The following is a 22,534-nucleotide window of genomic DNA, read 5'->3' on the forward strand; positions in this document are numbered from 1 at the left end:
AAAACATCCCACCACATTTATAAAACCTTTCTTTAGCCCGTTGTTGCTTGCTTGATTTGGAAATACAAAAACTTTCAGACATAATGCATAGGTATAGAATTTATTTAATTACAGGTATAACATTAACATCTATATATATTTATATATATATATATTTATGTGTGTTTTGTGTGTGTTTATATATATAGGCTGTAATTAGCTAATAGGGGTTACCTGGGACTGTCTTTGATCAGTCAAGAACTATTGTGATTGAACTGAGAAAGGAAAGAAAATATTGGGTTCAGTGCGAAATGAAACAAATCGTTTAACAGAAAAAGTTTATTGAATTTGTTTATTAATTCACTTAGAAATAAGTGTAATTTAATCGGGTTCTTCATCAATTAATTAACTTAAAAATAACTAAAAATGTCTTAAAACAATAGCGTTTCATCTGTTCTTCATCTTCTTGTGTTACTGACAAAATGTTTGTTTTTGTTTTTTTTTTTAATTCAGAACTCTTCTCATATCATCATCATACTCGTTATCTTTATCGTGTTATATAATGTACAGTTTTAGTTTTAAAACATACAACTAAATACGCGCTAAACACTAATTAAACTGTATTTACATGTACATGAATTATCCGTTTCGACGCTAAATAATTTAAATATTTTACAGTTTCGTCACATCATTTACAAGTGGGGCGTGAAAACGTTTAAGTTTTTAAGTTTAAGGAGTGTACAGAGGGTTTTTCATTTCATTTCATTAATTCTTTTTATAATTTATATATATGTATAGGTATCGTATATTGAGTGTCTGTATATTGTGTATGTGTATGTGTCAGCATCAGGCTTAAAATATGCGTGTATAATTGTTTACATATATAAATACGCTCCCAAGCTATTCACAATTTACAAAGTTTCATTCTCGAAAAAAATTAAACAAGTTAAATAATAAGAACAGTGTTGCAAAACAACGTCTGCTTGAAATAGTTGCGTGTTCAGTGTTGTGGCAGTGGTGGTGTTGTTGTTGTTGTAGTTGTAGTCACTGTGATTGATGGTCAAGCAAACAGGTAAAAGAAATGAACAGAGAAACAACGCAAGGACAACAACAAGAGTGTAAAGACTTGTGTTGATTTGCGGAGGAGGAAAAAGTAACGAAAAACTTGTATCTAAGGATTACAAAATATTTGGCTTAACGTATTTGTTTATCATAATTAAATAGATGTTTAATATGTAATTTATATGTAGGTATGTATGCGTGTGTATGTATGTGTTTCTAATGTATGTATGTATTGTAATTGTAGAAAAAAAGCCTCTGGGCGCATCTTTAAACCTAATTGTGCTTCTTAATACACAGTAGTTGGCGACAGGTGGCGCTCATGGCGTTCTTCGGGTCAATGCAGCGACGATGGCGCGCCACATGGAGCCGAGGAACAAATTGAAAATAATAGCGAAAATTCTCTTTTGCTCTTTACTTAATTAGCGTTTCGAAACTTTGTAAACTGCGAGCAGTAATTTGCGTATACATGTGTATGTGTGTTGGTGTATGTGAGTGTGTTGGATTATTAACCAATCAAAAACTTAAACGTGTTTTGTTTGCTTTCTTCTTTAGGGGATAGTAGGTATATATGTATGTATGCTTGTATGTATGTATGTATGGTAGTAGTAGTACAGTAAACAGTTAGGTTTTTAAGCTTTTCTTTCACATTTCCTTTTGTTTTTGTTTTCTTTCATTTTCGTTTTACATTAAGCAAAAATAAAAACTTTCTTGAGATCAAACTTAACGATACTTTGCAAGCTTTCAAAAAGTCGGGTAAATTATTATAATGTTAATTACAGAAACCAAATTTCGACAGATAATTTTCAGTTAGCATTTGCGTTTTTCTTTTTGTTTGTTTACGTTTTACATATGTATCTTAAAAGGGGAATAGGGGACTCTGTTTACGTGTGGTTTTTGTAGATTTTTAGAATTACGGATTTACATTGGATCGTGTGTGTTTTTGTTTGCCATTAATCATTTGATCATTAACTGTATGAGCTTGGCCTCAAATGTTATCAATTTCTTAATCATTTCTTGCATTTATTTAATTCAATAAAGTTTGCATTTTCTTCTTCTCTTTAACTTCTTTACTTGTTTGCGTTTTTCTTTTGTTTTGCTTTTGTTTAAACTTTTTTTTTACTTTTACTTTCTTTCTTCGTTTAATCACTATTTAAAATTACTTAAAATACTAGAAGAGCGTAACTTGTTTTGCTTGTTGTTGTTGTGGTTGGTTGTTGTAGTTGGTAGTTGATGTATTATTGGTTGGTATTTTGTTTACTTTACATGTGGTGTTGTCTCTCAGTTAGCACTGAAATTGTTATATCCAAAAATGTTAAGTGTCATATTCCTGGGGGTTGTGTAGAGCTAGTTGAAGCCTCCGCCTGGTTAAACGGTGGCAATTACAATCAATAGATGTGCCAATTCGGCAACACGATTCTTGAGATCGGGCGCAGCGCGTTCCAGATTCTCGTTGGCAAAGTCGCAGGCTGGGAAAATGTGGACCACATAGGCAGCCTGTTCGCTACCCGGCACTGGAATGTTCACAATGCCTGCGGCCATCTTTTGTTGCAAGTAGGTGATGAAGCCAGTTTGCAGATTACGCGAATGCTGCAACACATCCGCATGATCGCGACCACAAGGCAACGCAAGAAGCATACAGTGCTCCGATTCCACCTGTAAGTCGAAAATAGAGTTAATTATGAAACTCTTTGTAGTAATATAGTAAGCTTAGTATCTTTACATACCTGCATCTTCTTGGCAACACCCTCCAGTTGCGTCTGCTCCAGACGCATGCGCTGTGCAATGCGCAACAGGGGCGTTGTGCTCTCCGCCAAACTAGGCAACGAGGCCCGTGCCACATTGGGATTGCCATGCACAAAGTGCATTTGAACCGCCGCCTGATCCGTCTTCAGCGCCAACAGACCCTGCCACATTACCGGATAGCGTTGCAACAGCGTTACAAGTGAATCTCCTGGTGGTGGGCCAATGGCTGGTGGCTGCTGCTGGGCTGGCGGCATCTCCTGCATGTTTTCATGCATCACAGACGCAGACAAATGCTCCTGCTGTTGCTTGGCTGTTGTGTAGGATGGGCGAGAGTAAGTCATGGCAATTGCTTGCTGCTGCTGGTCAGTGGAGTACTCACCAACTGCTGCTGCAATGGTGAGCCGTTCGTTCTCACGCTCGCGTTGTTCACGCTCACGCTCCAGTTGCTTGGCCTGGCTGGCATGCAGACTGTGTGGTGGTCCCGGTTGCACCGATACCGACACCGAGGCGCCGCCACTGATGTAGGGACTCACACTCGGCACTGATGGCGGTGGCGGTGGCACCACAACGCTTATCGAGGCAGCTGCACGATGTGCTGGCGGTGGCTCCAGCTGGATGCCAGCGCTCTCGTAGTAGCCGCCACGTGTCGCCATATCGCTGAAGTGGGCGTGTGGAATGCGTGCGTTATGCACATAAACTTGCGCCATTTGCGGCGAGTCTACAATTGAGAAATTATACAATTTAGTAAGGATTGCGCTTTCGGAATATTCTCCACTGAACTTACCTGCTGCTGTGCGATCTTGTGGACTCTGCAGGCTGTGCGGCACGGCAATAGTGCGCGGTGGTCCGCTGCCAGGGCGACGCAACTCCAGCGGTGGACTGGCTTTGTCGTCGTAGTCGCTGCTGTTGCGTATCAAGTGGTGTTGATAGAACATGGCTGCTGCCACGCCACGATACGCTGTATCATTCTGCAAAGGGACAATTAAAGATCAATTAGTAATTTTGCAAAAAAATAGAGTTTTTTTTAGTGTGTGAGTTGAGGGGCGACTTGGGTTACGCTACTTCAAAGTTCCGCATGTAAAACTTGTGCATTACCGGTGTTATGGGCGATGCCTGCTGATGCGCTGGCGGCGGACTCTGAGTACGTCGACCGCTGACATATGCGCCCAGATCATGCTGCGTCCATTTTTTGAGGTGGGTGACAAGTTAGCAAGTTTAATGTTAGTACAAGTTGCGAGTTTAAGATGGTCATTAAATGTTAAAATGCTGCATGTAGAACTAGTTGAATGTGTAGACTTACCATGCTTGCGTCGAAGGGCGGCACGCCTTGCATGCCAGGTGGCAGCACCAGCGGCGAAACACGCGGCTGTCCCTGCGGACTGATGTTGGGTATCGCTGTGCGCAGCACTGGAAAGTTGAGAAAGTAATTAGTAAACATGAAGTCCCTGTGTGATTGTGTGCTGTTTATTTTACCTGCTGCTTGATTGGGCTGCGGCTGTCCGGGTTTCATGGGAGGTGGACTGCCTACGCTTCCGGGCAGCATTTGACCCGCTGCCTGTAGGTTGTGCACCACAGGATTGGGCTTGCCGGGTGGCGGCGATGGCGTCAACTGATGCTGCTGTGGCTGCAGATGTGCTGCTGGCTTCGGTTGCAACAACAGCGATGGATGCGACAAGAACAAACTATGCGGCGGCAACTGGACAGGTGGCGAAGTCTTCTGCTGCTGTTGCACAGGCTGTTTGTAGAGCTGCTGTGGCTGCGGTTGCGGCTGCTGTGGTGGCGGGGCATAGCCGAAGTTGGGCTTGCTCAGCTGCTGCTGCTGCTGTGTTGGCACTGGCTGTTGCTGCTGCTGTTGCGGTGGCAACACCGAGGCCTTCGAGCTCACCACATGCAGTATTTGCGTGTGGGGTGTTGGTGCAGCTGAAGATGTTGCTTGTTTGATGACCAGTGTCTGCTGTTGTTGTTGTTGCTGCTGCTGTTGCAGTGGCACTGCATTTGGCTGCTGCTGCTGTTGTTGTATTCTGGGCGAGTGCTGCGAATGCGCTGTTGGTGGTGGTATGTTGACCAGTAGATGCTGTTGTTGCTGCTGTTGTTGGCCCAACATGTGACGTGCAATAATGTTAGGCTGCAGCAGCTGCTGATTGCCGGCAGCATCCGTGAGCAACATATGCCCGGGATGCGGCTGCTGCTGCTTGCTGGGTGTCAGCGGTTGGTGCTGTTGCTGTTGTTGCTGCTGCTGCTGTTGGAGATTCTTTTCGCGATTGAGCACATGGGCCTTCAGCGGTTGCGGCCCACGCACATTGCTGTGCTGAGCATGGTGCAACACGGTTGGCAGCGGATTCTGCTGCAATACCAATGGTTGCTTATTGGCCAGCACATGTTGCTGTTGCGGCATCTGTGGCTGCTGCTGCTGTTGTTGCTGTATGACCATTGCCGGTTGCGTCGGATTCACATTGCTCTTGACCAGCACACTGACTGGTTTATTAATCAGTGTGGCTGCCGCTTCCTGCACTTGCAACGGTACTGGCTTGCTCAAGGGTGTTATGGGCGTGGCAGGCGCTATAATTGTGGCGCTGATTTGTAGTTGATGCTGCTGCTGTTGTTGCTGCTGTTGCTGTTGCTGATGCTGCTGTTGCAGCGGCGCCACATCGTTGCCACTGTTTGCAGGCGCTGCAGCATTGGCTGCTGGCAGATTGCCCTCCTTGCCCTGGGGCATGCCTGCTTGTATGACTCCAGTGACGGGATCGATCAATGCCTTGCTGACAGCATCTGCTGCACCGCCAGTGATCTTCTGTGTGGCCGCAGGAGCAGCTGTCTGATGCATGGGCGGCATGGATGAGTTGATGGCCTGATACGATTCGATCTCGGCGGCTGCAATTGCCTTCTTCTTGGGATGCTGCGGCGTTGGCTTGGAGACGACAACAGGCGGCGCTGGTGGAGGCGGTGTTGGTTCCACAGGTGCTGGTGCCGGTTGTGGAGCTGGTGCTGGCGCTGCTGCTTCCTTTACCTCCAACACGTGCGGCATCTGTTGTTGTGGCGGTTGCTGCGGCTGCTGTGGTTGCTGTGGCATTTGTTGTGGCTGCTGCTGCTGTTGAGGCTGCATCGATGGGGCCGGCGCCTCAACAACAATTGGCGTTGGCGCTGGAGCTGCTGCAGTTGTTGGAGGTGGCAGCAACACTGGTGTGACATCCTCTTGCATGCTCGCTGGCGGATCACAGATTGTTTTGCGGTCTTTAGAGCGCCTTGGTCTGCCCACAGCATTCGGTGCTTGCGCTGTGTCTGCTTTCTTGGCCTGCGCATTGCGACCAGAGCGACGTGGTGGTGTTTGCGCGCCCTTGGGCAATTGTTGTTGCTGCTGTTGTTGCAATTGCTGCTGCAACAGTTGTTGCTGCTGTGTGTTGGTGTTGCGCACCACATCCTCAATGATGTCATCCACAGTGCTTCGATCTTCTTTCTCCTGCAAACGTCGCGACTTGCGAGTATTCGTCGACTCTGAGCTGTCTGTGTTGGGTTCCAACTGGGGCTGTTGCGGCTGTGGTGGCTCTTGCTGTTGTTGTTGTTGCTGCGGCTGCTGCTGCTGTGGTTGCGGTTCCAGTTCGCTGCTATTCTTCACCTTGTTGATGGTGAGAATTAGACGCGGACGCGTATCGTCGGCAGCTGCTGCTGCTGTTACCGTAACCGGAGGCACCTTCACCTTGGGCTCTGCATCGTTGGCATCGTCGTGGAACTCATAAATGTCCTGACTGGAGCCACTTGCCTGGGTCAACGCTTGGTTGCGCGCCTTCTTCTCAGCCGCTGTGGGCACAGGCAGCACATTGGGTGTTGCTGGTGTGATCAGCTCCTTCTGCTGCTGTTGCTGAGCAAGTTGTTGTTGTTGTTGCTGCTGTTGGGCAATTTGCTGTTGCTGCAACTGTTGCTGCTGCAGCAAAAGATTACGTGGTGGACGTCCCTTGCGACCACGAGTAACGGGCACCGTTGCCGGCTTTCGCAGTCGCGTGTGCACTCCATTGTCACCAGGTGAAAGCAGCACACTTGGATCTGTTGCTTGTGGCAACGGCAAGCTAGCTGCTTGCTTCTTGCCACCTCGTGGCTGTCGGCCACGTTTTGCACCTGTTCCACGTGTGCTGGGCGGTCGACCAACCGTCCCCGTCGTCTTCACTGGCAACTGTCGCGTTTCGGTCTCATCCTCTGTATCATGATCATTGGCCAAGGCGGCTGCCGCGGCCGCTGCTGCTGCAGCTGACACTGCTGCTGTTGGGGATTCGCTGACTGCTGCTGATGCTGCTGGCATAACATTTGCTGTTGCCGCCTCAGGTGCTGATGTTGGCTGCACCTCAATCGCCGATACTGGCGGTTGTTGCTGTTGCACTGAGCCACGCTTGTCCTCCTTGGCAGCGGCTGCTGCAACTGGATCCAGCTTCTTGATGACACTGTCAATGTTCACCTCCTTGGCAGACCAATAATCGCTGTCTACCTCCTTCGAGTCCTGCTCGATGAGCTCATCCTGCTTCGGCTGCGATATCTTGATCACATTCTCCTCCGTCAGCAGCGATGTTGCAGCTGCTGCTGCTGCCGCTGCTCCAGCTGCCTTCGAGGCCTGCGGTGAGCTGGCCAAGCTGATGGTTGGCGTTGGCGTGCGTATCACAGATACACTTTCTGAGGTCTTCACCGGCAACACGACTGGTGTCTCGACAACGTTTGTCGCCTCCTTGGGTGGTGGATAGTGAATGGCTGCCGTTGGTGCGGGAACAATTTGCTGCTGCACAATAATCTTTTGCGCTGGTGGCGCGCTCTGTATAACATTGAGCGATTGTTGGTGCTGCTGCTGCAAGTGTTGCTGTGGTTGCTGCTGTTGTGTGGAAGCACGCACCAATATGGTCGGGGGATGAGGCGGCTGTTGTTGTTGCTGCTGTGCCTGTGGACTGTGTGAACTGTGCGCTGGAACATTGCTGCCTGGCGAGCTCAGCTGCTGTTGCATGTTACGTGGTAGCTGTTGATGTTGCTGCTGTTGTGGCTGCTGTTGCGTAAACATGGGAGGAGGTGGCGTGAGATGCGTCAGAGGCTGTTGTTGTTGTCGCTGCAGTTTCTGTATATGCAGTTGGTGTTGCTGCTGTTGGGCCTGCTGTTGTTGTAACTGCTGCATTTGCTGCTGCTGGTGTTGTTGCTGCATCAAGTGCTGCGTCTGCTGCTGCATTGGATGAGTCAGTCCACCCGGTGACAAAGGTGGATGCTGCATTTGCTGTGGTAAGTGCTGAGTATGTGGCATCTGCAGCTGCAACTGTTGCATGTTATGCTGCTGTTGCTGTTGTTGTTGCTGCTGCCGCTGTGCAGGTTTGCGATCTACAACCTGCTGATGCTGTATATACTTTTGCACTTGTGGCGCATGTTGCTGCTGCTGCTGTTGTTGCTGATGTGCTGTCATCTTCGGCATTATTTGCGGCGAATGCTGCTGCTGCTGTTGATGATGTTGTTGCTGCTGCGCATTCACATGCAGATTCTTGTGTGGCGGCAAACTACCCATTGGCGGCGAGCTGGCAACCTGCGATTGCGTCGCCTGCTGGGGCTGCACGGTGACCACTTTGCTGATGATGGTCGGATGATGCGACACCGGCAATGGCGGCATCTTCTGCAATGGCAGCGGCATCGGCAGCAATTGGGGTCCTTGTGGAGCAACTGAACTCGATTGCAGCTCAATGACAGACTTTGGCATGCTGTGTGAGGCTTGCTGCTGTTGTTGCTGTGGTGGTAGAGCAGCCCGAGGCATGTAGCTGTTGGGTGTTGGCAACTTTCCAGCTGTTGTGGGTGAGGTTGTTGTTGTCGATGCAACGCCGCGTGATGTGGGACTGGGCAATGGACTCATGTTGCCTGTGGGCGATGTCAACAACGGATGCTGTTGTTGCTGCAGCTGAGGTTGTTGCTGTGGTGGTACCACAGTTCTGACTGTTGGGCTGAGTTGGCGATTAGGCGTACCACGTCCCGGGGACAACAACGGACTATGCGGCGACGGCGCTCGCATACCCACCATAAAAGAGGCACCACCTGGAGCAACCTGTTGAGCTTGATGTTGCTGGTGTTGTTGCTGCTGCTGTTGATGCGGCGATAATATCAAGTGTGGCACCACAAAGTGCGGCGTCTGCTCCGGTATCGATATGGTTGGCGGTTGCATGATCAACGACTGCGTGCGCTGTGGCGGCAACTGATGCAACGGTTGCTGTTGTGCTGGAGCCGGCGCTTGCTTGGGTGTCGATGCCTGAGGCATGATCTTCTGTGTGGTTGTCGGACTGCCAAACGATATCGAGGTAGAGCTGGTGTTGCTGGTTGCCGTCGAGCAGTTGGCCATCACATTCGACAGGTCCAAATTGATGACTGGCGTCGTCGGTCTGCCTGCAGTTGGCACCGCAGCAACGGCAGCAATTGTTGTCGTTGTTGTTGGTGTGCCAGGCACTGGGAGCACCGTCTGCACGGGCTGCACCAACGGCTGCTGCAGCTTGCTGATAGTTGGTGGCTCGATTTTCAGTGGTTGCTTTGCCGAGGTATTCAACACCGTTGGAGCAGGAGCTGTTGTTGCTGCTGCAATTGGCAACTTGGTAATGACCGAGGGTTGAGGCGATGCTGGTGTCTGTGCTGCGACTGAGTCAATGGACTTGTTGCTTGCCATTGGCGAAGATTTCTCCGAAGAGCCGCTGCTGTGCTGCGTGGCAGTTTCATCAATCTTGAGACTAGGTCCACTGCTATCGGCTTCGTCGGGATTTTCCTCAGTGTCCGTATCGATTTGCAGATCCCTTTCGGACTGCGGTGTATCCGCCTTGATGTCCATGTCTTCGTTGCGCAGACTTTGCACCGCCTTGTTCACTTCCTCAGCATCAAGTACCACGCCTACCGAGACCACAACTGGCTCTGGTTCGGGCTCAGGTTCCGGCTCGGGTTCGTTGACGACTTCTTCGACTGCCGATTCAATTGCTTTGGCTGCGAGTGCTGCTTCCTCATCGGGCTCGGCGACAACCACTTCCGTGACGGCTGCGGTCATATCATCCATGCCGTCAAGCGAGTAATCTGCCGTGGATGAGGTTCCAAAGCTTTCACCCAGCAATGCAGACACGGCGCTCTCAGTCTCCTCCTGCGAGATGGTTACACGCGACTTGCTGTCCTCCATCTTGTCCATAGACTTGATGGCACCAGGTGGAGAGGCCACTGGAATCTTAGGCTCATCTGCCAGTGCATCCAAGAGCGCGTTATTGAACTCTGCAGAGATTGATTGCACGGCTGACTCACTGATCTTGTCATCGAGTTGACCATCAAATCCAGGTATAAAGATCTCCTTCTTTTTGTTCAATCCAGCACTGGTTGGTGAGGTGTTCTCCTGCGCAGCCTTTGCCTCGGCCGCTGCTGCGGATGTGGACGATGTGGGCGTGGTTACCAATGGAGCTACAGTACTGCTCACGGGGGTTTCTGCAGATTGTGTCGACAGCATGGAGCTGTTACCCTGGCCAATTGTTGGCGTCTTAGGTATAGGACTGATTAGACGTGGCTTCTCGCGAGTTGGCGACAACGCATCCGACAAGCGATGCTTGTCTGACAGGCTGGAGCTAGCCGAGGGTTTAATCACAGGCACCAAGATGGGCTCCTCATCGTCATCGCCAAGCAGGCAAGGCAGGCTAGGCGATGGCTTACAAACCGGCGAGCTGCGTTTCGACTCCTTCTCGAGCTGTTCCCCAGCATGCTTGCTGGCTGCCTGCACGTTGATGGTTAGCGAAGTCACCGAAGAGGCAGCGGCACCTGTTGTGGATGCTGTTGGACAGACAGACTCGCGGCGCAACTGCAATTGTTGCTGCTTGTCGAGTTTCTCCTGCTTTTCTTCCTTGGAGCGCTTCTTCTTTTTCTTCTTATCCCGACTCTTGTGCGCCACCGTAGATGTTGTCTCCTTGGACTCAAGCTTGTCGTTTGGCGGCAACGGTGGCTGATGTGGCTGCTGTTGTTGTTCAACGGAGTTATTATCCTCGTTGTCGGAGAAGCGGAACACGTCCGTCATGTCGCTGCGATATGTGGTTGCAGTTGAGGGCGTTGCATCCTCGGGCAGCTTCTGGGTGTCAAAGTCATCCATCAGCTGTGCCTCCAGTGCACGTCCTGCCTCATCCATATCGACACTGTTGTCGTCATCCAGCTTACTGGCAGCTTGTTGCTGCTGCTGCTGTTGTTGTTGCTGCTGTTGATGTTGCTGCTGCTGCTCGCGTGCAGATTTCTCACGTCGCTTCTTCTCGCGCTTCTCCTTGCGATGTCGCTCTCGCTCACTGCGCTCCAGCTCCAAGTCTTCTTGCTGCTGTTGTTGCTGCTGCTGTTGCTGGTGAGATTGCTGTTGCGATTGCAGCTGCTGCGCTGGCTCCTTGTTGCTGCTAAGCTGACTAAGCGGAGGTTCTTGCTTGTAGGTTTGCAGGGCAGCCGAGACCATAGGTCCTGTGGTGGACAGCTGTACTTTGGCCGCCGGGTCTTGCTGCTCGTCTGTCAGCTGAGACTCCTCCTCTTCCTCCTCCTCGTCAGAGATGATGCCAAAGATGTCCTCCATCTTATCCTCGCTGCTGCGCTTCGTTGGCTCCCGAGCGGGCGTGCTCAACGTGGGCGTTGGCGGTGAGGCATTCGATGTATTGGCATTGTACAGCCTTGATGAGGTGTCCAGGCTCTTTGATTTCTTCGACTTCTTCAGCCGATGACGCTCTTCCTTGGAGAGTTTTTCGCTCAGCTGCTCCACTGAGCCACTGGCATTGGTTTCGCTGAGATTGCGCAGCTTCTCCCGCTTCTTTTCTTTGCGCTCCTTGTGCTTGCGTCGCTCGCTGGCAGCATTTGGTGTTGTCACTGCATCTAACGTGGCAGCCATCACAACATGTTGTTGCTGTTGCTGTGGCTGCTGCATCTGCTGTTGTGGTTGCTGTTGGTCTGTCTTGAGCTCATCGAAGCTATCGAATTTGTTGGGTTTACAGTCGGATATATCAAAGATGCTGCTGCTGCCGCCGGCACTGGATGTCGCCACAGTCGACACTGCATCGGTTGAGGTCTTGAGACGCTTCTTGCTCTTCTTATGCTTCTTGCGGGTCTCCGGTGAATACTCCTTGATTTTGGCAGCGGCATCGCTATCAACGTAGTTTGAGTAGCTGGCGTTGAAGTACTTGAATTCCTTCTTCAGCTCGGTTTTGATCTTGCGTTCCTCGTTGGAAGAGTGCGAATCGTGTCGTAGCTTGGCAAACTTGGGTAGCTCAGTATCCGATAGTTGTTCCTGCTTGATTTCCGGCTCCTGCTTAATGCTGCTGCTGTTAGCATTGGCAATCATCTCGGGAGCTGGCAGCGATTGCGATTCTGAATCGGAAGCAATGCGAGTTGAGTGGCAATTCCTTTTGATGGAATGGCTGAGGACATTGCGACGTATTTCATCCTCGGAGCTGTCGTCGCCATCACACAAATTTCTCAGGTGTTGCATCTGTTGACGCATGCGTTTCGCATTGAATGCTGCTGTCTTAGCATCCACTTCGGCATCCGAATCGGAGAAGATACGACTGTGCGACAACTTGCGGTAACCTTCGTCATCCTCGTTGCCATCGTCGCTGCTGCTTAAGCCGTGATTGCGCCCATGGAAGCTGCTGCTGCCGCTATTGCGATGATGATGACGATCCTCAAACTCGGTATCACTGTCACCGTCATAGCTAGTGGAACGCTTCTTCTTGGCGCGCGACTGCTTCAGTTGCGAGAACTTCGCCTTGATCTTCTTCTCTTCGGCCTGGCGTTGCATGTTTTTGCAGCTGCGAGCCTTCACTTTGTCGTACATGGACACGTTGGGACAGTCGTCGGGTATGTCAAAGATGGAATGCTTCTTGGAGGCATCATCGGTGTCATCCGAGTCCGCCGAGCTGAGCATCATTTTGCGTGGATGCGTGGAAGTCTCGTCAGATCCCCGAGAGGATTTGCGCTCAACGCTGCGACGATGATGGTGATGATGCTGTTGCGACTGCTGCTGCTGTTGTTGCTGATGATGATGTTGCAACTGCTTGCTGCTCGAGGTGTTGTTGGTATTCGTGGAGCTCAGCTCACCAGCAGAGCTGCCAGCTGCCGAAACGCGTCTGTGGGGATTGTGAGAGGACTCTTCATCTGTGTTTGTCGACTCGGCCACCGAGTGTCGTTTCTTCTCGCGATGATGATGATGATCCCGCTTGCTCTTATGACGCGACGACGAGGAACTACTGCCGTGATGATGATGCTCGCGTTGCTTGGGCAATGATTGTTGCTGCTGAGATGGCTGCTGTGATTGTTGCTGTTGTTCCTCTTCGCTCGTGTTGAGCGTGTGCAACTGTTGCTGCTGCTTGGATGCAGCTGCACTTGCAGCTGATGCGGATGTGTCCAACTCAGCATTGGCCAACTCACTACTCGAAGCTTTGCTGTGATGCTTCTCACGGCGATGATGCTTAGAGCTGCTGCTGCCATGCGACTTGGAGCTGCTGCTTTTCTCCTCCTTGCAACCGCCTCCGCTGCTGCTGCTGCTCTTGTGCTCCTTTGAGTCACGACGGTCGCCAAGACGCTGCTGATTGGCATTCTGATTGCTGTTCTCCATGCGTATACGCTTCACATAATCCTCATGATTCTGGCCCGTGCGATCGCTGCTGTGATTGCTGTCCTGTGAGCTGAGTCGTCGCTTGTGCAGCCGTGGAATTGGCACAGGAGAATTGCGCGACGACTTTCGAGAGCGCTCTTTGTTGCTGCTGCCTTCGACACCAGCATTGGCGGCAGTTGCAGCCGTTGTTGGAGTCGTATCGCCAACAACGGTGGCGGCGTTCTCCTTGTTGTTCTGCCGTTCACAGTCGCTGGGAGTGCTGGCAGTATTGTGAGCATAGAAGCTGCTCGCTTCAGAGCTGGCATCGGACTTGTTTTTGTGATAAGCGGACATGTCACGCATGCGCGCCAGTCGAGCCTCCTGCTCACGTTGCTGCTCCTTTTCACGCTGTTCTCGCTCGCGTTCTTCTCGTTCCTTTTGCTCACGCTCTCGTTCGCGTTCTCGCTCTCGTTCCTCTTGCGCTTTTCGCTCGCGTTCACGCTGCTCTCGCTCTCGTTCGCGCTCTTTTTCCTTTTCCTCTTTGGCCTTGCGCTCTTCGCGTCCTCGCTCCTCCTGCACTTTGCGCTCCTTCTCCTCGCGCTCCTGTTGTTTTCGCTGTTCCTTTTCGCGCTTTTCACGCTCTTGTCTTTCCTTGTGTTGCGCCTTCTCCTTTTCCCGCTCCTGACGCTGCTGCTCCTTGTCGATTTTCTCAACTGGATCGTCCGACTCGCTGGAATCATCGTCCACTTTTGGCGTTGCCGACTTAGAGGACTGTGACGTGACGGAGTTTTTGCGTTTATCGGAGCTGGAACTTGAGGAGGAGGACGAGCACTTTTTGGAGGACTTTTTGTCGGCATCGGAGCGATTGTTGTGCTTGCTGCTGCTGCCATGCGTCTTGTCGCTGCTGCTCTTTTTCGATGAGGATGTGGAAGATGTCGAGTTGGTGGCACTTTTGCTGCCAGCTTTGGTCTCCATATCATCCATTGAGTTGTTTGGCGGTTGCTTTTGTACGTGTGTGGTTGTTGCTGAGGAACTGTTACCGTTAGAGGAGGTAGAGCTGCCACTGCTTGTAGTGTTGCTGCTGCCTGTGGTGCCCACGTTGGTGCTGCCAGGCACTGAGGCCGACTTCTGCAGCGTACGTGGCTCGATTGCAGCGCCAGCTGGCACGCTGAGGCTCTTATTAAGCTGCTGCTGCTGCTGATGTTGCTGCTGCGGATTGCCCGTTGACACTGGTGGCTTCGTCTTCTGCACCTCTGGGGGCGGTGGTGGTGCTGGCTGCACCGCTGGCGGCGGCGCTGCCGTGTTTGGCAATGGCGGGTGTGAGGGAAATGGATATTGCAGACCTTTGGTGGCTCCGGCACTGCTGCCCGATGTGGCGGCAACTGTGGCTGCCGCCGTCGGTACTGTTGTTGTTGTCGCTGTAACGCTTGTACCAACACTTGACTTGGCCAGTTGGCCAAGATTGCTGGCCGCAGCGGCATTAACCACACTGGGCGATGGCGACGGACTGTTGTAGGGCGACATCGATGCCTGAGGCGAGTTCATGGGCGACAAGCTACTCAGACGTTGCAATAGGCCGGTCGTCTTGCAGCTGCTGCTGCTGCCACTGCCACTTGCATTGCTGCTGCTGCAGTTGCCAATGATGGGCGTCGTCTTGGTGGCCGCCAAATTGGGCAATGCAGGCGAAGTGTTGCCACTGCAGAGACCATGTCGTGCACTGCCAGCGATGGCGGAACCACTGCCAAAGTCTGTCATTGCAGGCTCGTACCATTGATTCTTCTTCAGTCGCTGGAAGTCATCGTCGAACACGGATTTCTTGGCCAGCAGTGACTTGACAATGTCCGACGGCTGCAGCTCATCAATGTCGAGGAACTTGTGACGGGAATTGCTTGTCGAACTGGACACAGTGCCGCTGGAACTGTTGCTATTCCCTGAGCCCGTCTGATGCGCCGAGCTCAAGCCACTGAGGTTAGTCGTGTGCATCGAGAGCTGCCACGACGGCGTGTTCGATTGACTGCCGCTGCTGTGGCTGTGACCATGACTGTGACCGTGACCATGACTATGACTGTGGCCATGGCTGGGATTTGTGTTGTTGCTGCTGCTGCCACCGGACCAGCGCTCGTAGTTCTCCTCAAAGTTCCGCAGTCGCTCATCGAGCGACGGACTGCCGCCTGTCTGACCGCCAGGCACATCCGAGTCACTTGAGTTGGAGCTGAGGGAGCGTGGACGCGCAGGACTTTGCATGAGACCAACCGACAGCGATTGCTGTTGTTGCTGCTGCTGAGGCTGGTGATGTTGTTGCTGCTGCTGTTGGTGGTGGTGGTGATGATGATGATTGGAGCGCCAGTAGCGAGAGGAGGGACTGGGCAGAAACGCCGAACTGGACGCAGTCGCTGAGCCGCTCATTGTAGCGGCGCCTGCACTTAGACTAGAGTTGTTATTGTTGTTGTTGTTGCTGCTGCTGCTGTTGTTGTTGGTGTTTAGCAAATTGACCGTCGTCGTCAGCTGTTGCAGATAACTACAGACGCCGCTAGTCAAGCTGCCGCTGCCAGCATTGCCCAAAGCATTCCGCTGTTGTTGAAAGAACAGCACACCAAATTTGGGCAACGGCAGCCACATGATGTCGCGCACTCGCTCTCGCGCCCGCTCCCTGGGAGGAGGCAGACGACGCGGCTCTGTGGGCAGCACCTCGGGTCGCTCATCGCACAGCGGCGTGCCAGGACGTGAACCGTCGGCGCTCTCGCCACCGCTGGCCTCGTGTGAGTGATGGGAATGTAGCTGATGGCCGCGTCCCCGCGACGCATGATGATGATAGTCATCGTTGGGCGTCGGTGCGGCCAGTGTGGGCGTCAGAGCACCACTGCTGCTGCTGTTCGAGGTGGCGGTGGCTGTGGAGTTCGATTGCGACAGCGGTTGCTGCAACTGTTGCAGCTGCTGCAGTGAGCCAGTGACACGACGTCGCTTCGCCGCCAGCGAGGCATTCATCAGATGCTGCTGATCCATACTGCTCGCTCCAACCAGACCGTGGCGAAATGCCGATGAATTGGACAGCGCTGACAAAGCGCCCACATCGATGGAGGGCCGGCGACAATTAATCATCATGTTGTGATGCTGTGTCGGCGGCGGCGCCACCGCTGCAAATTTGCCAGCCTCGGAGACGCGTCGGATTTCGCTTTTGCGATTCAATGGATCGTGTATGACATCACAGTTGGACAGCGGATTCGGCTTGTTGCTGTGGCCAGAGGACGATAAATCGTTGCTCGTATCCATCAGCTGCGACTGCAAACAAAAAAAATAATGGGGAAGCCATGAGTTGAGCTCAAGTTTATTAAGAAATCCGACAAGCAATAGGATTGATTTCCTTTATCGATTATCTTTTGAAAACAATATAAAAGAGAATTCAACTTTCTAACTTAATTTGCCCAATTAATAAAATTCGGTGCACTTACCGCACTAGCGTTGGAATGATGATGATGATGGTAATCCATTTTGATGCGTTTGCGCGGACTGACCACGCCCTCATCACCACTGGACGGGCATTCCTCGAGTTGTTGTTCTGGCAATTGGAAACGTTGATTGTGCACATGATGGCGCAAATCTACAGATGTCTTACCACAACGTCGCCGACTGTTGCTGCTGCTACCATTTCCGCTGTTGTTCAGCGTCACCTCGAGCGTTTCACTGTTGCTGTTGCTGCAATTAACGGCCGGTCCTAGACGTGCTATCACTGGTGAATCGGAACGCAACCCCATACTGCCAGCATCATCGTCCTGTGCCTGACTGTTGTTGCTATTGTTGCCACCACTGCTGCTGTTGTTGCCCGAGTACTCGTCAAAGTTGCGAAAACGTCGACCCACATCGTTAAAGTCAAAGTCGATGGTGTGTCGTGCATTGCGCGCCATACGCATCCTTGCCTGCACCATTGCAGCCGGCGACATAGGCATCGAACTCTGTCCCACCACCGATGGCAGCGTTGTCGACGTCGATCCACTGTTGCTTACAATTGCCGAGGCAATGCTTGGCGCGGGCATTGCGTTGCTGGACGAGCTGCTGCCGCTGCTGTTGTTGACGGGTGTGCCACTGTTGCCGTTGTTGTTGCCAGTAGTACTGCCAGCTCCGCTGCTACTCCCTGGTGTGCTGCTGCCGGGTGAGCAGCCATCATTGGAGTTCTGATGCCGGCTAAAGGAGGAGGCGCGCGAACGTGACTGTGACGATTCATAGCGATTAAAGCGTGACGCGGATGTCGATGACGTTGAGGAGTTGCCTGCAAAGAAACATAATTGATATAAATAAGAGACTTTTCTCTTAGCAACTCAAGTAAGCTTTATACATACCCGCATTTGGTTGCTGCGCCGTCTGTTGTTGTTGTTGCTGTTGCGGCTGCTGTTGTTGCGGCTGTTGTTGCTGCTGCTGTTGTTGCTGCTGCTGCTGTTGCTTCTCCTGCTTGTCATAGAAGGCATCCTGGCATTCGCGCGAGGCAAAGTCTACTTGCAGCTTGCGACCACGCATGATCGTGCCACGCATATCCTTGACCGCAGCCTGCGCATTCTGCACCTGATCGTACAACACCAGTGCCAACTGGCGACTACGATCGATGCTCACTTTGGTCACTGTGCCGAAGCGCGTGAACTGCGATTGCAGAAATGATTCGGATACCTTTTCGCCAACGCCATCAATCCAGACGCAATTCGTTGGCATTGATTTGCCAAAGCCAAGCTTAATCCGATTGCTGCCCAAATGTTCGCCATCCATTTTACGCATGGCCTTCACCACGGACACAATATCGGAATACTGACAAAAGGCATACGCGTTGAGTCCTTGCTTCTTGATGTCGATCTCAATGATCTCGCCAAAGCTCTCAAAGTGGACGCGCAGCTCACTGGCCGTAATGTCCTTCTCCAGGTTGCCAATGAAGAGCGTACGCGTCGATTTCGGATGATATTCATCGAGCTCAGCTTCATATGGCCGAAACTCATTGTCCTCGACATCGTAGCCCTGATAGGGTTCCACTTCGATTTTACAGCCAAAGAAATGTTTGTCGTGTGAGACCTCGAGCGCTTTTTCCACATCGTCCGGTTTCTTAAAACAGACGAGCGCATAGCGTTCCGAGTTCTGACCCACGACCTTCACCCACGTGACCTTGCCGTGCTTTTTGTACTCGTGAAAGAGACCATCCTTAAGGGATGTGTCCGAGGAACGTGCGGGCAGGTTGCGTACTCGTATCGCCAGCGGTCGATTATCTTCGGAATGCACCACCGGATTAGCGGTCAAGCAGCCGCTGCTGCTACTGCTGCTCGAACTACTACTGCTGCTGCTGCTCGAACCGCAGCCACCGCCGACATTGCCACTGGGATTTGAAGAGTTGCCTACGTAGAAGATGGGATTGTTAGTTGCGTTATGAGCGAGTAAATAGTTAAAGTGGTACTTACTGGTAACTGCTACGCAGGACTGCAGGCTGCGTGAGCTGCGCGATGAGGTGGATACACCACCGCCAGCGCCTCCACTGCTGCCTCCAGCACCAGCGACACCGCCGCCAACGACAACATCAGCACAATTGCCCGAAATTGGGCTGGACGCGTGCGAATGCGACGATGAGTGCGACGACGCCGACGATGAGCTGTGCGAGCTGCTGTAACTGCTCGGCGAACGCGAATGCGAGCGACTCGACGATGTGGTGCTCCGGCCATGTAAATGATGACGCGGCGCTCGACCACCACCGCCGACCATTTGCGGCGTCGCATTCCCATTATCGACGGCTGCTGCCAAGGCGGCGGCCACATTTAAAATGTCGCCGCTTCCGCTAACTCCGCTTGCTCCACTTGCTCCTCCTACACCGCTGTTGCTGTTGTTGCCACTTGAAGCTGTTGCTGCTGCTGTTGCAGCAATTGGCATCGTTGGAGTGGCCGTGTTTATTGTATTATTTAAACTATTACTACTAAAACTATTGTTTGTGATTGTACTTGTCGTCGTCGCTGCTGCTGCCGCCGCCGCTGCCTGTGCAACACTACTTCCGCCACCGCTTCCTGGGCCGCCACCCGGCGACTCGGAGCCACTGCGTCCTGTGGCCGATTTGAGCAGCTTATTCAGTTTACTGACGCCAGCAACGTTTCTACTGCTGCTGCTGTTGCTGCTACTACTACTGTTGTTGTTATTGTTGTTGTGTTGCAGGTGGATTTTGCGTAACGATGTTTCATCCGTAGCACTGCCCGCATACGCAACACTGCGATGCATGGCGGTTGTTGTTGTGGTGGTGCTTGAGGATGCTGATGCCGCTGCTGCTGCCGCCGCAGCCGCTGCCACCGCCGCGATCGTGGTGTGCGTATGCGGCGATTGCGAGTGGGCGGGTGATGTTGCAACTGCTGCGGTTGCTGTTGTGTACGAGGCGGATGTGTTGTAGTGATGATGATGTGGATGCGAATGCGGATGATGATTGATCGGTGAGCTGCTCATTATTATGCCGCCAGCTGCTGAGACGCCGGCATTGCCACTGCCACCAGGACTTTTCAGATGCGCTGTCGTCGCAGCAGCAGAATCGTACCATGACTGCGGTACGCGTGTGTTTTGGTTAATGTTGTTGTTGTGCTGCTGCTGCTGCCCTGGAGAGGCTTGCTGCTGCTGCTGTGGCGTTGTTGTCGCTGCTGTTGACAGTGCACCGCCAGCTCCTGCTGCACCAGCTGCTGATGCTGTTGCCGCTGTTGTCGTCGTTGTCGTCGTGTTGCTGCTGTTGCTGCTTGTCGCTGACGCACCAACTGCTGCTGCTGCTGTTGTGGCTGCTGCTGCTGAACCATTCCTATACAAGCGATCTCGAGCGCGTGATCTTTCGCTGCTGTTGCTATTGTTGTTACTGCTGCTGGTGACAGTTGCTGCTGCTGCTGCGGCGACTGCGTTGCTGGTGGCTTGTTGGTAAACTAGACGGCTGCGATCGTAGTAGTTCCTTTCGAAGCTGTTTGTCGGTGGTTCTTCTGTAGACCTGCAATAGAATAAATACAATTCGATTTAGTACAACAAAAACCACAAAACAGTTGGCAGCACTTTGTGTTAGTTTTTGGTTATCGATATGCTGTTGATTACATGTATCGTTGGTTATATCATTATCGTTATTATATTTATTCTGATTATTGATTGGCCCCCACCCACCTCCGCATAATACGTTTGTTTTTACACAGAAGAAAACCTTGTCAATTTGCGGCTGCAACTGCTGTTGCTGCTGCTGTTGCTTCTACTTCGGCTACTGCTCCGGCTGCTAGTCGAGTTCGAGAAGGAGTTCATCCGGTTGAGGATCGATTTTAGCCTCGCGCCAAATGGGCGCCTTTTGTTTTCTAACATGGAGGCAACGATCGTTGCTGCATCTGCCGACAACCCATGGAATAATTATTTTATTTTAATTTTTGTATTTTTTGAGCACACGAGACACAAGAGCGAAAAATTTCACCGGCGAAAAAAATAAACGGCGCCAAATTCAACGTCTGCCGACGTCGTCGTCGTCTGTTTACGCGGCAGAACTTGGCGAGTGTTTTAACTTTTTTCTCTTTTTTTCAATTCGTTTTTTTTTCTTCTTTTTTTGCGGACACACTCAAACACACACGTACACACGCATACACATAAACATGAGCCGGTGCCGGGTACAACACAGAAGAGGAAGACTGCTGCTTCGGAGAGCGAAAGAAAAAGAGACTGCTGATGCTAGGAAAGGCAAACCGGTTTCGTATTATTTATTTACACACACACACACACTAGTTTTAAATTCGCTTTGCTTCAATAACTATTTTAGTTTTGCAACACATCAAAATATAATATGTTTGGTTTTCGTTTTTCTGATTTTCTACAGTTTTTCGTCAATCGTTTTGCCGCCGCTTCTACTTGGTGATCTGCTTTCATGCCGTGATCAGGGTGACCGCAAGTGCTCATTTCAAAATATACTATTTAAAGCCGCACAAATATACCGCTTCGCATAACCAACCACGAGCATCGGCGAGCAATGTTGCCAGACCGTTAAGGCATTGTCGCATGCTACTTAACAGCTCTGTAAACGTTGGTATATTTATGCTTACATTTGCTTGGCATTTGCCACTCGCATATAAATAAACTGCTGCTATTAAATACAAGTTTTATTGTATACAAATCAACGTGAAACAATTAAAACAGCAAACACAACTAAACAAGAACCAATAACAGCACGCTGTTAATTCAACAGACTGTTAATGTTATTGCAGCGCCTATCTCACTGGTATTATTAGGGTGGACACAAAACGACTGTTCACACACGCAGTCAAACACAAAAAAAAAAAGTAACGACGCATTTCCCAGGTAAAAATTAGATGTCGCGTCTACCTGAATGAAAATCAACCCTGTCATAAATTAACTTGCGACGCAAAAGAAGGAAGGCACCCAAATGACAGGCCTATATTTTCACACAAGGGAAAACGGGCGCGACCTTAACTAAAGTTGTCTCTATTGTTTCCCTTTGAAGGGAAAACGTTTTCTAACTACACCAGAAAAAAAATAAAGCAGCAATAACAGTGGGTATTATTAAAAATGACACACACATTTACATAAGTACGTGTGTGAGTGTATCGAACCGCCCTTGTGACCTTAGCGATCGATTTGCAGCGAAAGCGTTCAATGGCATCACAGTCGGCTTATGACACAGTTCGATAATCTGCTGCGGCTGCATTTATTTATACCCAACTGGAAGACATCACTGCGATCACTTACAGTTCACACACACACATGCATATGCTACTGTGCATTTACATGGAAATCATGGCGTAATGTAATTAGAAATTTCCCATAGAATTGTCATTAAAACTGAAGGGCAACAACGCAACTGCGGCGACGTGTGAAAAATGCTGTCAACAAAATGAGCAATTTACTAAGGCTACTTCGCATACATTTAGCACGTCGAACAATAGTTTAGGTCATCGTAAAGCAAAGTGCAATAGCAGAAAATATCATGCAATTATTTCTATTTAAAAATCGCATTATTAGGAACAAATTTCAGTATTGAACGCTAAAGGGTATAGAAATCTTTTGAAATTAATGACTAAATGGATACATTTTTCTTTCTGAAAAATAATATCGTTTAAGGCAATTTAAATATGTCTGTTCTAATGTCGATTTCACTAGAATACATTATAAATATTATATATTAAATTACTTATATTTAAGATCTAACAACGG

At 50.6% G+C, this 22,534-nt stretch overlaps 1 protein-coding gene across 14 annotated transcripts in view; it reads right to left on the reverse strand.

Moving 5' to 3' along the window:
- Positions 1-468: 468 nt before the first annotated feature.
- Positions 469-22,534, reverse strand: part of LOC132786616 (protein split ends) — a 76,907-nt gene continuing 54,841 nt past the window's right edge. For 6 of the 14 annotated variants that reach the window (XM_060793238.1, XM_060793262.1, XM_060793198.1 and 3 more), the window contains 9 exons: positions 18,784-20,324; positions 17,689-18,720; positions 16,804-17,618; positions 4,258-16,633; positions 4,085-4,191; positions 3,880-3,960; positions 3,569-3,752; positions 2,766-3,502; positions 469-2,694 (listed from right to left, as the gene is read on the reverse strand). In XM_060793238.1, the coding sequence (XP_060649221.1) occupies positions 2,407-2,694; positions 2,766-3,502; positions 3,569-3,752; positions 3,880-3,960; positions 4,085-4,191; positions 4,258-16,633; positions 16,804-17,618; positions 17,689-18,720; positions 18,784-20,324 (17,161 nt within the window). In that variant the 3' untranslated portion in view covers positions 469-2,406. Of the gene's footprint in view, positions 2,695-2,765; positions 3,503-3,568; positions 3,753-3,879; positions 3,961-4,084; positions 4,192-4,257; positions 16,634-16,803; positions 17,619-17,688; positions 18,721-18,783; positions 20,325-20,491; positions 21,225-22,534 lie in introns of those variants that run through there. The other 8 variants (XM_060793288.1, XM_060793296.1, XM_060793213.1 and 5 more) reach the window with 8 other exon arrangements.

This window comes from Drosophila nasuta, chromosome 2L (assembly GCF_023558535.2).
Source record: "Drosophila nasuta strain 15112-1781.00 chromosome 2L, ASM2355853v1, whole genome shotgun sequence".
Lineage (NCBI taxonomy): Eukaryota > Metazoa > Arthropoda > Insecta > Diptera > Drosophilidae > Drosophila > Drosophila nasuta.